The 15,542-nt window shown below is 40.5% G+C and overlaps 1 protein-coding gene across 11 annotated transcripts in view; it reads left to right on the top strand.

Moving 5' to 3' along the window:
• Positions 1–15,307, top strand: part of GRIP1 (glutamate receptor interacting protein 1) — a 307,698-nt gene extending 292,391 nt beyond the window's left edge. For 8 of the 11 annotated variants that reach the window (XM_064701889.1, XM_064701884.1, XM_064701888.1 and 5 more), the window contains 5 exons: positions 628–828; positions 3,213–3,324; positions 5,918–6,151; positions 12,598–12,744; positions 13,790–15,307. In XM_064701889.1, the coding sequence (XP_064557959.1) occupies positions 628–828; positions 3,213–3,324; positions 5,918–6,151; positions 12,598–12,744; positions 13,790–14,026 (931 nt within the window). In that variant the 3' untranslated portion in view covers positions 14,027–15,307. Of the gene's footprint in view, positions 1–627; positions 829–3,212; positions 3,325–3,449; positions 3,514–5,917; positions 6,152–12,597; positions 12,745–13,789 lie in introns of those variants that run through there. The other 3 variants (XM_064701892.1, XM_064701890.1, XM_064701891.1) reach the window with 3 other exon arrangements.
• The last annotated feature ends 235 nt before the right edge of the window (positions 15,308–15,542 follow it).

The raw sequence follows: 15,542 nt of genomic DNA, 5'->3' as shown, positions 1-15,542 counted from the left end.
AGTCCATATCCAGCTCCTTTGGTCCCTGCTGCAGAAGCACACTGCAGTTTTCATAGGCTAGTAGTGGACAGTGTTTGATAAAGGAAATCAGATCGTTTTCTTCATACTGGCCATTCTGGGTAGACTAATATTTTTAGTTTAATAGGGTCTTTATCCATAGTTACAGCCCATATTTTGTTTCTCAAATGAGATGCAGCCATGATTCCAGAACACCTACTGTTTTGCAGCTATGGAAGTAATGGGCTGAAAAAGTTGATGAGCAGTGAATCAGGGAGCTGGATTGTAAAATACAGAATCTTCTAAATGAAAAGCATGTGTTCTATTACCATTTTAAAGCACTGTTCAGCAGAAAGTATGCACATTAAAGAGTCTTGTTCTGCTTGTCAATATGACTTACACCTGAGAGATACAGTACACATTAAAATAACGATTACTTTAATGCTGTATCTGTAAAATGGATGGTGCCACATCTGATGGTGTTGCTATCCCAAGTGCTGGAGTGTTTGAGAAGGCTGTGTCTGTTCTCCAAGCCTGTTACAAGCACCACTTTTCTTGTAGTTCTAGCTAAACAACTTCTCTTCCTCTCTAGCTGTAGAAAGTAATTTTTTCTTGCCTTTTTTTGTGTAGCACAGCTTCCAAGAATGCGTGGCAACAGAAGGAGACTGAGACATTGGGAGAGAATCAAGAAAACCATTTAAAGCAAACATCTGTAGAAAGATCAGGTGGAGAGAGCATCAGGAGCGTGAAGAAAGAGGGAAAGATGTGGAAAGGTGCCTCTGGAGGGCAAAGGAAAGGTGGGGGACAGCTGGAAGAGTGGAATACTTCCAGGTAGGAAACCAAAAAGTGCACAGAAGTGAGATCCAGCTGGGCTGAGGCAGAGGTGGGGGGCAGGGGGTGTGAGAAGACAAGGGAAGAAAAGAAAATCACTTGAAATGAGAAAAACAGGGTAAAAGCAGAAAACACCACATTAACTTGCTGTTGATTGACAGAAATTTCAGTGGGCAAGCAAAGGAAACCAGAGAGCTTAAACCCCTCTCTAGCCTGGTGTCTACCTATCACTGGCAGGTAGGACAAGTCTGTCACAGTTCCTGCTCCAGAGAAAATGTTTAACACATTAAAACATCAATGCTTACAGGAACAAGTCTGCCAGATCCAAGAACCTCCTGATTAAGAAAACTAAAAAACACAACGATTTTGTCCCTCATATGGAAGTGAGGACCAAATCAGATACCCGTGTCTTCATTATCTGTCCTACTGCCTTTCCTTCAGTCTTTTCATGTATCTATTTCTGACAGCTCTTTAAAAAAGCGTCAGAAAAACAAATATGTTCATTATGGATCAAACAATATTTCATATGTTTTAAAATCAATCCCTCAGGTTTTAGATAGAAAAGACATCTAGGTAAATTATTTTGGTACCTCTTCTGGTGTTTTGGTGTAGTAGCTCAGCTACAAGTTATTCATGTGGCTGTAATAAAGATGCAAAAGTTGAGATTTCACACACCAGGAGACAAGACTCAGAGAAAGAGTGCAAGAGGAGAGGAGAGCTGAAAAAGAAATTTTTTCCACTAAGAAGTCCAGACATAGAGGCATCATGATTTTCTGTTTCACAGAAGTCAGAGAAGAAATGGACCTCCAGTTCTAGGAAATCCAGGTTTTTCTGTCGCAGACAATTGCCTCAAATTATCCTGTCATTAGCTTAAGCTCCATTTGATATCATTAATGTGCAATATAACAAGAGATATTGTAATGGATAAATTAATCTATATTCCAAATTGACTGTTGAAAGAAGTACATAGATTTATGGGAAAAGCTCATTTCAGAAGTCAAGGATCTTTCTAAAATCATGTTTTAAATACTTTCTTGTCTTGCCTGGGAGGAATTGCATCTGTGATCTGAGTAGGTATTCTTGCCATTGCTGTATCTATTGCAATATCTTAGAAGAGACACTGATGCTAGGTGGAGAACCATTGCAATAAGAGATTGAAATGGCTGACCATTGTCTGCTTGACTGATTGTAGCTGTAAGAAAGCATCTCTGAGGCAGAGTATCATGTGTGTGAAGCATTCAAGCTGTCCTCACTTGTGCTGGGCAATTCTCCTATTTAAAAGCTATTCTGTAAACAGAATTACATTCACGCTATTCTCAGTAATACATTGTTTGTCAAGCAAGGCCTCAGATGCTTCCATAATAGTGTTTGCTCTGTTTATGTGCTGGTTAAGCACCACTAGCTGCAGTCCATGGGCAGCTGCTCCAAAGTAACAGCTTGCTGCCACCAAAAGGGCAAATTGTCACTCTCCTTCCTCATCCTTCTTCCCCTGTGCCTTTCACATAATCAGCCCTCTCCCATGCAGCAGCTCTGATGCTTGTGTGAACCTTTATTGAGCTGCTTCCCCTTGCTAAGGTAGAACCCCCTCCTGCTTCCCTCCCTGTGTACACACATACACTGTAAAGGTGTTGCTTTGGGCTGTGTCACCACAGCCCAGAGTGGAGGTTTTTATCAGACCTCACTTGCTGAGCAGCTACCCTAAGCATCACTGTAACCAACATCTGCTCAAGAGTGCTTTTAATAAGGCTTTGGGTGCATTTATGAAACACCAGAAACTTAAGTTTCCATGCAAGACAGGGGCATCCCTGAAAGTTTCTCTGTGTTTATGTATGAAATGATTGGAGCAGTTTCTATTATGGCAATCAGGTGGGCTTAAATTGATAAATGCAGCTTAGGCTGAAGGAATCAGGTAAAAAGCACCACCAAGCCTCTTTTGAAAAATGTTGTTTGCAAAAAAAAAAAAGAGGACTCTTTCCATATTGCCTGGGAGAAGTCTGTGAGGTTGAAAGGTTTTACTGCAAATATTTGTTGCACGGAGCAGCTCTGCACACAGCTACTGGTTAATTCATTAATTTTCATAGGGAGGTCCCAGTTTCAATCCAGTAAAAATGTGTATTGAATTGTTCTTGGAATCCATTTATCTCCTTACTGAACAACTCGCTGCTCAGGTCCTGCCAGCTGCTAGTGACTGCCAGGTTATGAGAAGGCTTGTCTGTCATGTGCTCTGCATGTCCATCCGGCCTCTCCTGGTCAGCCACTCTCCCACTCTCCTGCATAACCTTGTGTCATTCAAGTTGCAGTCTGTGGCAAGGCACGTATGTAATATATATTTTTAGAGGGGGGAAAAAGTCCACATTTTTTTTAACTTCTCATTGTAAATCTAGCTTCACAGGTACCCATGATAACACCGAGGCTGACCAGGAGGAAAATTTCTGGTCTCAGGCTCTGGAGGATTTAGAGACCTGTGGCCAGTCAGGAATTCTGAGGGAACTAGAGGTAGAACAATCTTAACCTTTCTTTCCAATTATAGAGAAATATAATGGTTTTGGTTTGGTTTACATTCATTTTATTTTCTCCTTTTTTCTTTTAAGTTGCACTAATCACACCAATTCATTTAAAAGCTTTAACCCCTCTCCGCAGGACAAGGCTGACAGGCGTCTGTGTTTGAGAAACATGACTCTCTTGGTACCTACCCTTTACCTTTATATTTTTGCTTGTGCAGCTGCCTCCCCTGCCCCTAACCAGAGCTGTTTTCTTTTGTGCAATGCAACCAAAATTCTATGAACGTGTTCACCCCAGTGCTTTTGACTTGCAGCTTCTGCTGTGCATAACCATCGATGCTGTCTGTACAGGCAGCAAATGGCACAGAACTTCTAAGTGGGCATAACCTTCCTGCAGCAATACATTCCACTCGCTGACAGATGCTTCATGCAGCTTTTCTTAGCATGTTGTAGGTTGTCTTTTAAATTGAAACTTAATTTGATTAAGATGAACATAAAAGAAAATCAGCTTCTCAAAATGTTTACCTATAATCGTACCACTCTGAAAGAAAAAGAAGCTGCCAATGTGAGAAATGCTCATTATGCAGCAGTTTCTTCACTGTGTAACAAACTTCCATATTTCATCCTTAAGTTTATTACAAATCTAACCATGCTTTGTGTTAGATTGTGCTGAGGGCATCTGGGGAAGGAAACAGAGACAGAGTAACTTGGGAGTGTTTAATTGTCTAATCACCTTTTCTCTAAGTTACCTAATCAGAACAATTACCATTATACTGCCAATTAAAGCTACAGAACGAAAGGTCCTAAAATATTTTCTTTTATGTTCTTTTAAATTCCTGGAGCTGCAAAACTGGCAGAATCTCATTTTCATTTTTATGTTATATAAAGCCCTTTAGCAGCCAGGAGGAATGTGAATGGCATAACTGGGTGAAAGTTTTTCAGTTCAGATTAATTTACTTCCTCAGATTTATGGCTTTTGTATTGCATGTTCGGGTAGCAAAATGTGATTCTCATATATTTGTTATTGAAAACCAGAGAAATGTAGGAGAAAATGTTATACTGGTTTAATTCCATAGTTAGATATGGTTTAGTACTGCAGGCTTCTCTTGCAGTTTTCAGTATTCAGAGCATAATAAAAGGATATGGAAATAGATAATTCCAAAAGAGAAATAGGTCATCCATGCTGACCAGAATTCAGTTATTTCAACACACTGAATTTTCCTCAGCCTTTCACGAAAGTGAAATTCAGAACTGTAGATGTACCATTTATAGCATCGCCTCGTTGCACAACCCCCAGCTCTGAAAAGAAAGCCAGACTCATTCAGTGTGACAGGATGCTGAGAGTGGCCATGTCTCTGCTTTATGAAGTGCCATGGTGTAGTCAAGGACTCCTTATCATTTTTCATTTCAAGGTCTTCAGCCAAAGAGCAAAGCAGGCTGTTGTTTGCCAAGTCCTCTGGCTGCTTTTGCCCCATCAGCCAGTAATATCAGTCATTACTGAGCACAAAAGAGTGTTATGGCTACCATCCATTATCTTATAGTGAAAGTAGTGCTGCAGCTGTGAGAAGGACGGGTGACAGACATGCTCACCAGAGTTAAAGGCAAACATTTATTTGTCTGTTTTGCCTTTATTTTTTACTTCTCCCATTCAAGCAGGCTGTCTGCATCCAGTCGCAGTCAGAGTTCAGGCTGTGGTCTTTAAATTTCCCTTTCCAGTTGTCCATCAGAAGAGATAATAAGTAGGAAATTCAGCGCACTCTGTGCCCACAGAGGCTGTGCCAAAGTGCATATGCCTCCCATTCCCCAGAGCAGAAAATCTTTCCCAAGGGTGAAGGCTCATTGCTGTGCATGGATTCTTTTAAAGTTCAGTCTGTTCCACACAGCGGGCGAGGTGACTCCCATCATCATCTCTCATGATTTCATGTATTCTTGCATCTAAAACAAAAGGCTTTTACTGAGATTAAAACCAGCAGTGAGACCAGGGCCTATGTAAGTGCTGAGCTAAGGCAGCCACTCTTGCAGTGTGCATGTCATGCAGAGTTTCTTTCCAGGCACTGAGCTCACCTGCGCTGAGTTTTCCCTGAGCCTGGGTAGAGCCAGGCACTCTGCCCATGCTGCCTCTAGAGCTACAAATTCTGCTGGCTCACATATTTTTACCTTGCACACACAGTGTGAATTGTAAATGCCTTCTTGTACTTCCAATTCCAACAAATGCAATTATGCCACAACTTAGATGTTGTTTTATTTATGTGTAAAATATTTTTAAAGTAAGCAATTGCACTGCATACTCTTCAGTCTGCCAGGGGACTGGCTTACAAGCACAGCAGTTCTGGTGCTCAGTATTTTAGTTCAAAATGCCATCTGAAAACTTTTGCCCATAGGGTTCATATATTGTTATTGTGTTTTGTTGTGGTCTTTATTTTATAGTGACTTGCAAGCAGATTGAACATCTGTCCTCTTGCCTTTTGCTGTGCCCTGAGTGATTGTGTTCTAACAAAGAATAGAGGTGTTTTTCCTACTGCTATGAATTAACTGCTTACTTAACCCACATTCTCTGTTACAAATTAACCTGTTCATTAATGCTCTAGGCCACAATCATGTCAGGAAGTACAATGAGTTTGAATCAGGAGAGCCCACAGCCACGTAACCAGCTGGGAAGACAAGCCAGCTTCCAGGAAAGAAGTTCTGTAAGGCCACATTACAGTCAAGCTACTCGTAGCAACACATTGCCATCAGATGTGGGGAGAAAGTCCATGGTTCTGAGAAAATTTAAGCAAGAAATGAAAGAAATCATGTCACCAACTCCTGTGGAGTTACACAAGGTCTGTAATTTTTTTCTGACAGCTTTGAAATAATATATTCAGCACATGAACTCTAATTATATGGCAACACAGTAAGCACTTTTTATAATGACTCCACAGATGTAATTTGGGGGCCATGCATATTAGTTCTTACAAACACATTAATGATAGATCCTTGTGGGGGAAAACAAATGAATAAGATGCATCCTTGTCTACTGTTTCATTTTACAATAAATCCTCAAAAGGCACTGCTCTTTTGAAAGGAGCATCCACTGGTAATTTGAATTGACAGGACCAATAACTCTTCTCCACAAAATGTGTTCATTAAGAAAGCAAAGTTTAATTTCTGGAAAATACATTTCTTCAGGAAATTACTCAGGAGGGTTTGGGGCTCCCATAGGTCCTTTTTTAAATTAACACTCATTTTGAATCAAATACAAGGAATCCAATGTACATAATATAGAATGTTATTTCAAATTAGGTATTGCTTCTTTTTTAATTCCTTTGCTCTAAAAAGAATAAATAATCTTCAGACTATGCAACTTTTCACTGCTCAAAATGGTTGGAATCACTCAGTGATATGGAGGTGGCACTGCATTCCTAGCAAATACTGGATAAAGGATGTTTGGATATGCCCAGCAAACACCTGACCACTTTAGGTCTCAAGTCCAGTGAGGTCATAAGAGCAACCAGTTTCCAAAACTTCAAGGGACATTATAATGCTGTTCTCCCTGATGGAAATGAGCATCCCATTTCCTGCACCCACCTTCCTCCTAAAGGTCTGAGATCTTTCCAGAGAGGAGGCAGAACACAGGGATATTTCATTAATACATCACTGGTCATTCTCCAGAGATCTGAGTTGGTTTCTAAGCCCTGTGGATTTGCCTGAGTTTAGTCTGTAGTTCAGTTGAGTTCAGCAGCGTAAGGACTTGCTGAGCATGGGCTGAATGAATGTTTATAGAAGGTAGTAGAGAATTGATCTCATATATGGTAAATTAAGTCATTGCCAATGTATATGATCAATAAGGATGTGTTGGGATAGTTTTAAGCTATTCCTATTTCCAGCTTGATGTGGTCAGTGGAGTTAGGTACTGGGCTCAGTTTTTGAGTGGTGAATAAATGTGAAATAGAAAACCAAAGTATGCCAGTAGGCATTTCACAGTGTGCTCACATTCAGCAAAGGCACAGCTCTGGATTACAAAGCCAGCCTTACATGTTAAAATAAATCATTATCTGGAAAGGAGTCCTGAGATTTCTGTTAGTGAGTCAGTGGTATTCTGTGATAGTAACTAGCTGTTGAGTCCTGGGCAGTACAAATAACCTGTCCATGAGCTTTCTCTTGCTTCAGCTGACTATTTTTAAGATTGCTTTGACCTTCCCTTGGAGTAATTTCCAGATTTTGTTCAGACAATATACCCACTTTTCCCCTGTCTGCTGAAGTGATGCTGAGTTTGCTTTTACTGTCTGTTCTGTCACCCAGAGAAAAGTAATTTCCTCTCTAAAAAATCTAAACGTTGAACCTGTACCAAGGATTTTCCAAATCCTTACAGTCATTCAAGAAAAATAGAAACTAGTGACTGGATCTTATGCTCTGATTCTCCAAAGTGAGGTTGTACCCCTATGACACATGCAGGTTAGCCCAGGCAGCATGGGCTGCTTTTTACCTGAGCAAGTTCTCACTTGTTAGTTTTCCTGCTGGTTCTTGTGTAGCAGTGTGCCTGCTATTTTCCCTCATGTATTCATGTTCATTTTTGTATTGGACCTTTAGTTTAATACGCTTGAATAAGCTTTGGACAGCTTATTCAACCAGAGTTTTCCAAAAGAGCTGCAATGCCATAGGAATGACTTCTCTGTCAGGGAAATGCCTTGGTTGAAGTATTTTTCATGTATCCTCTTGCTGGCAATGTGTTCTGCCCTCTGCAGGCAAGTGTCTTAATTAGCTGGGCCACTGAAAAATAGGAAGACTTGGGAAAATGTGACGGTATGGGCAGTTCTGAGGTACAAGCCAAGACACAGCTTGTCTAAGACCTCCCTTGGCAGATTCTCAGGCCCGTACTTGGCTGAGCTGTGCCAGTGTCTGGGCAGGGCAGGGCAGGTGCCACTGTCCTGTGTCACTGTGACCCGTCTGCGTCCCTGCTGAGGCAGGGCCTGGGTGCACACAGGTCAGAGCTCACTCTGCAGCAAAGCAACCTGAATTCTTCACTGCTCCTTCTTCTGCATTGCGTTCACCAGCTGTGCTCTTGAACTGTCTGTGTCCTGAGGAAAACAGGATTGAGATAAGTGTCCTACAAATCTCTTCAAACATTTGTTCTAGATGGTTTAATAACATTTAATTTAGCTGGATAGTGTATTGCTATATCAGTACCCAAATTTAATGAATGCCTTTAATGATTTTATCTACTTAGATAATAATATAGATTAATATTTTTCTAAAAATCATAGCAGACCATTTTTTAGAAGTTTCATAGAGCACACTTTCCTCTGAGAGCAAAAATATGCACTAGGATCAGATAATTTTTCAATATTATTATTACAAGTAGTCATTAACCTAAAATTACAGTCAGTTAAAATATCTCAATAGCTGATCTGTGCAAGATGTATGAATTTAAATTAAGCATTTTCCCATAGACTTGAGAGGGAGAAGAGGCATAGGCACAGACTCAAAATGTATAAGCTTGTGTTTTGAATTTGTAACTATTTAATTGCTTATGAAATATGAATTAAATTTCCAAATCCACTTTCTTTTTCCCTTAGGCTCCTGATGTAAATTTAAAAGCCTAATAAATCACCCAGATGGAGATTTTGCTATTGAGATCAGACCTTCCAAAGAGTTGTGATCAGCAGTACAGATAAACCAGCATGATTTAGGTGTTGTGTGAATTGTCTGCAGTTTTATTCCTTTCAGAGAGGGTTGCTGCAAGTCAAGATGAGGAACCTGTGGTAGGGCTTTGTCCATACCCATTATTGAGTAGAAATTGAGTATTTCAGGTAGCAAGGCTTTTATCAGAGATTCTCTTTGAAGAATATGTTACCCTGGGAAGAATTAGCCCAAAAATTATAACCTCTAATACAAAAGAAAGTTGTCTGCAGCTGACTTCCATCTGAAAAATGTGACAGCTGTCAAACATGCAACAAAGTTAAATTGCTACCTCATCCCTGAAGCAAGCATCAGTTTCTTTAAGATCCAAGCTCCTGTTAAGCACAGCAAAAGCCAAGAGAAGACAGCCATAAGGGAAGCAGGTTGTAAAAATCTAGGATCTGTATATCTGAAGAACCACAAGCTTCAGGAAATATTTTGAAATGTGTAAGTTGTGATTGATAAACGACTTGGGATGATCATTCCCGATGCCCCTCCTTGTACCCTGCCTTGCCTGCTCCATTGCAGTCTCTTCCCATTGACTCTCTAGAGAAAAGCCCCTCTTTCATGCCCTTTGTAATTTGAAATGCTCCATTTTTTGTCTCACAAGGTGGGCATGAAGGAGCACATGCACTGTTACAGACAAGATCCAGGTTAAGGTGTGCTAATGTGTCATGGCTCTTCCTCTGGGTGTCTAGAGCTGGATTTGTGTGTGTGCTGTTTGCTGATAGATCACTCACTGGAAACAGGGAAAAAAGCAACTCTGGCGTGGAACATACGAATGGGACCACCATCCCTGGTGAGCTGTTCTCCACTCCAGTTCGGCTTTGAGAAGGTCTTGGCTGTAATAGTGTTCAGTATGGGATCTGAAACTTGAAGAAAGATGTTGACCATATGGACAGGATCCAGAGAAAAATAAGCCTTATTTCACATCACTGCAGAGAAAGACAGAGTAAAGTGATCTTGATCTCTGTGGATAGCAACAGGCCTAAGCCTCAGTGAGGGTGTTTTAGTTTAGACCCAAGGGAAACATCTGAATGACTAGAAGGGATTACTTTAATAGACTGTGGAATCTTGATCAGCAGAGATTTGAAAATGTGGGGCAGATAAATGTATCTCTGAAATGCCTTAGGTGCAGTTGATCCTGTCTTAGGACAAGAATGAAGTCTGGATGACTTCAGAGAGTCCCCTCTTTCATGTGCTTTTGTTGTTCATCTGGGGCTGGAGCCAGCTCCATTTGACTCCAGTGCCTGAAGAAGGGGAAAAGAAAAGGAGTAAGTGGAAAAGGGAAGTTCCTTTTAAAAAACATGCCACCTGTGCTGAAACAGGACAGAGTATTTCAAGTCTGCTTCTCTTAGGCATTGTATCCCATGTTTACATTAACTTTTCAAGGCTTCTTGAAGAAGCAGTTAACTTGAAGAACTTCTGTCCTTTGTGATGATGAAGATAAAAAAGTTACTTTGCAAGAAGGGAATTTGAGTCTTGGTCCAGAGCTAGTTATTTTAAATTTCTGCCAGGCAGTACAAATCCAAATCTATCAGTAAAATATATCTCCCTGCTTTTGTTTTTGGTTTTGTTTTTAGTTGTGCAGAATGGTGGTCTTACAGCACTTTTGTAGCAGCCTCAAACACACTCTTCATTAAAGCCATGTTAAACATGCTGTGATATCACCAACAAAAGCCTCTGTTCATAGCAAATTATTAGAATTTCCCTAGAGTCCTGCTGATAATAGCATCTGTTGATACAAATTAAAATCATTCTATGATTAATTACTGTGAATTTGCAGATAGGTTTTTCAGTAGCTAAAATGCCCATTGACTCCTAAAGTTCATGCAGGGATGGAGGACATAAGACAGATCCAGTAAGAAGTTATCTTGGAGGAGGATGGGGGAAAAGAAGGCAAGAAACTTCAATTCCACAGTCCCTGCAAAGTATGAAATGGCAGCTCATACCCAAAAATGTCCCTGGCAGGAAGAAAACCTTTAGCCTAAGGGGACTTTAGGTGTGGCTTCCTGCTTTGCAGGGCTGTTCAGGGGGACAAAACAAGGGAAGAGGATGAGCTGGGGTAAAGTAAGGGACGAACACCACGTGGGGGTGTTTGTGCTCCCCACGGCACAAGGCTCTGATGTTTTCACAGCAGCCCCACAATGCACCATCCACATTCGAGAGAAAATGGTGCTAAAGCTGCAGCCACTGCCCTTGTGTCCAGCTTCTCTCAGCTGCTGCCCAGCACAGCTACCAAACCTACTAGGGAGTGTGATTTCATTCTGGTCACAGCAGGGCTGATACACCCCTAAACCCAAGTCAAGAAAAATGCAGAGAGCAGGAAAGAAACCCAAATCCTTTACTCCTGTTTTGGGACAGCCTGGTCTGTTCCGGCATACCTTTTCACACTGGCAATTTAAACAGGAGCTCAGCAGCTTTCTGAAGGCAGCACCAACCAGTGCTGTGCCCTAGCACTGCTGTGCCTTGGCATCCTTCTGTGAAATACTGACCACGTCCTCAGCCTGCTTTGAGCAGGACACTGAACTAGAGACTTTCCAAAGTCCCCTTCAATTCAAATGATTCTGCAATTCAGAAACATCAGGAAGGAATTCAGTGGCTGGTGCACACACAAGGATGCAACACATGGAACATTATTTGTACCAAGTCATTATAAAATTTTGGAACAGTTAATGTCATTTTTATCAGCCAAGGTATGATAAAATCAGTGCATTTTGAATTAAAGGTGATACACGCTACAGCCTTAAAAACAGGGGTTTGACTGTGCAACTGTAACTCTGCACAGTGGCACACCACTCCACAATTTACTTGCATGGGTCAGCACCCCTGATATGAGGGAGGACCAAGAAAAAGAAAAACCTAAAAAAAGCATGCCACTTACCCACAAAGAAGTCTCTATCTGTCAAACAGCTAAATTCACAGAACTGTCTGTGAGGACTTATCTTCTGAATAACTGAAAAGCTTTCTCCTAACTGTTTCATCTTCTGTTTCCTGCTTTTTAATGACCACCTCATGGTTATGTAACTGTAAGAACACTGCCTGCAAGCTCTTTCAGAAGGAGCCTTATTTGTGCTTCCTTAAAAGATTGCATTATAACTCTTATACTGAGCACTTCTGAGGTTAGGCATTACAGGGTGGACCACTGCCAGGCAGTCTGGAGCTTAAACTGACAATAGTCTTCATTCCCTTGATTGCAAGACACAACACCAATTGTTTGATTGAGGCCAGATCTTTGTACTTAAAGCAAAACTAAGCCATATCTTGTACTCAAATCCTGGCAGCTAGAGAATAGAGAGACAAAACACTAAGAATGAAAAAGTGACACCAGAAAAGGTGGCTAAATACCACAAATTTCCAGCTGACAAGCAGAAATGAAAAGGGCTGTTTATTTACAGAAGAAAAAGGTGGCTTCTGAGAATATTAACATAATGTCAAAATGGCAACAACTTTAATACTGTAAGTACCAAATAGTAGGTAAGTGATCTCTTTAATGTGAAAAAAAAAAAATTAAAAATCACCAAAACCATCCTAGGAAGAAAACCTGCTTCATGCTTGTAGAAATGGGGGGATAAGTTTTTTTTCTCATCACATCACCTCTCCTCCACAGGTAACTTTGTACAAGGACTCTGATGGAGAAGACTTTGGGTTCAGTGTCTCAGATGGTTTATTGGAAAAAGGAGTGTATGTTAAAAACATTCGACCAGCTGGCCCTGGTGATCTGGGAGGTTTAAAACCATATGACAGACTTTTACAGGTAATGTCTCTGGCACTGTGCAGGTCTAGCATGAAGGGGCATGACATAAATACCACTTTGTAAAAAGGTTTATGACCACACTGGGGGTATTTGGGTGTCTTTGGAGATGTGATTGTAGAAAACTGCACTTTTGCAGTTTTGTTACTTGGAACAGCCCTGTAATCTACATTGCTTATTAAATAATGAGCACCACTGTTTGTTTGTATTTCTGCTGGGAAGGGATGTGTGTAGGGGTACCAGGAAGGACAAATGGCCATAATTGCTCTGCACCACAGGCTGTGCTGTGTAGATTTCTGAGATTTCTTTTCTTGGCAAGAAAAGGCAGCACTTCATGGAGCTTTGGACTTTTATGCAGTGATACTAAAGCTGGATTTTCCTGTGCAGTCAGGTTTATAGCAACAAATTCTTTCAGAATGCTAGGTATTTTAGAACTCCAAAGGAGACATACAAATGCTCACTAGGAAGCTGCAATTTCCCACATAATTTCCAGACAGATTTTTGTTTCTTGCTTTTCTTGATACAAACCTGAGAATTATTTCTGTGTTTAATCCAAGTGCTTACTGATGTAGCTGGAATAATGTAATACTTACTCAGCACCACACTTTTCACAGTGCCAAGTTGGACTATGATGAAAAAGCCAAATTATTTCTCAACTAGCCTAATAAATTTATATATATTAGGTAAAACCAGAGAGGACTTGAATTGAGTTGAAATTACAGATGTGTTCTACTGCATTTTAAGTGACAAACACCATGAAAAACTATGTGCTGTTAAATGTCATTATTGGAGTGAGCATTGTGAAAGCTGGTAACAGCCAGGACCAGTGTAAATATTCTCACTTCTGCTACATTCTCTTTACAAGTGAGTAGAAATTTTAATTGATGTCTTCAGACCAGACATCACAGTTAAAAAGTCTTATACTGGATGATTCTCTACTTGGAATAGTTAAATCATGCTCCATAGTCTCAAGGATAAATTGTTTCTCTCGTGATCTCTGTTACTTTTTCCTAAAACGGTAACAAAAATCAATCTTCTCCCCAATCAGGTAAACCACGTTCGCACCAGAGACTTTGACTGCTGTTTGGTTGTGCCCCTCATCGCAGAATCTGGCAATAAGCTGGAACTGGTCATTAGCAGGAACCCCCTGGCATCCCAGAAAGGAGGCTCGGAGCAGCACCGTGCAGGGAGCGGGGAGTGGAGCGAGCCCAGCGCCGCGTTCCTGCAGCAGAGCGCGCACGGCAATGCGGGCGCAGAGCCCCGGGACCCCACCAACACCTTATAGCAGCAACCACTGCGGCACACCCGGCAACTACAGACAATTATGGTGCTAAATCCATGCAAGAGTGCTCTGAGACTGAGGCTCAGATGCTGTACAGCACTGAAAAGCACAGGAGGGCAGTTGGTCTGTCTCAAGGCTTCTATTAATCCACAGTTACTTTGGAAATAGTTTCATTCTTCATGAAGTCATTTTCCATTCTAAGCAATCTAGGATTAGTAACAGTAAAAAAAAAAAACACATAAGGGCCTTTTTTTTCCCCTAATAAGAAACTGGGGAGATGTTTTAAACATGATCTAAATGTTCTTCTCCCTTCAGCAACAGCAGCTGTTTCAGGGAAAAACATGGAGTTAACCTCTGCTAACAAACAGTAGTGACCAGGTTATGGAGTTTTTAAAAATCCTTTTATGAGGAAGGTGCTGCTGTCTGATGGACAAGGCAGAGTGGTTTACTGCACTGGGTTTTCCTGGGAAATGGCTACATCTCTGACTTTGGAAACCTTTATTCGCTGGCGAGAAGGGTGCACTCATTAGACAAAGCAGGGTTTAGATGATATAACAAAACGCTTGCAGGAAGCTGCAGTCTGCATTGAACATTGCTCCCCACTTCAGCAAACTTTGTTAGAACATATGTTACTCCCTATGCAATGAAATATTTAATGGTAGGTCTTGCAACCTGTGGGGATTTTTAAGCAGAGACTTTTTTAGTGGGATAAAACCTCTGATGAGGGATTACTGACAAGAGTGAAACTGAAATGAGTTCAGACAAATTAGAAAGGTTTTTTAAAAAGAAAATGGCTTTTTTAAAATTATGTCAGTGGAGATTGATACAAAAGCTCTTTAATGATCCATAAACCTGTAAACGTGTACTGTCACACATGAGCTTTTTAAGTCAATCGGTTTCTTGAAGGAAGAAAGGTCCTATTTAATATGCTTTGTTTTCAGCCTTCTTTATGATAAACATTACCCCCTGCCACACATTTTTAGAATATAAAATTGTAAATATATTTTACAAACACATCACACAAACTGTCTCCTCTCCCCTCTTCCCCCAAGCAATAAAATACTGCCAGTTGCTTTATATGCTCACCAGCAGCTGCATTGGTTTCTTCTGGTATTCAAGTTGTTATTGGTAATTATTGTTATTGGTGAATATAAAGATACTGGATTTGTACATTTGTAGAGTCTCCATATCTAAGCAATCACCTTACAGAGTTGTTTCTGGTCAATTTAAACTGTTTAATGTATCCCTGTTGCTGTTTCCAATACATAAACAAGCTCACCTGCCCTGCACACACACGAGTAGCTCTGATTTCTATTTCAGCACTGCCAGAAAAGGTCAGAATGACATTACAGGCTGAATCATGTAAAAAAAAAAAAATCAACAAAACAAAAACTCCAAGGTTCATGAGTCACTTAAATATGTATTTTTATTTGTAACAAATAAGTATTAAACTGTAAAGTATTTTTGTACAAATTTAATACTTTAATAGCATGATATTTATCGTCTATGTTATGTTTTT

This window comes from Zonotrichia leucophrys, chromosome 1A, assembly GCF_028769735.1.
Source record: "Zonotrichia leucophrys gambelii isolate GWCS_2022_RI chromosome 1A, RI_Zleu_2.0, whole genome shotgun sequence".
Taxonomy (NCBI): Eukaryota; Metazoa; Chordata; class Aves; order Passeriformes; family Passerellidae; genus Zonotrichia; species Zonotrichia leucophrys.
This window is presented reverse-complemented; position numbering and strand designations above follow the sequence as displayed.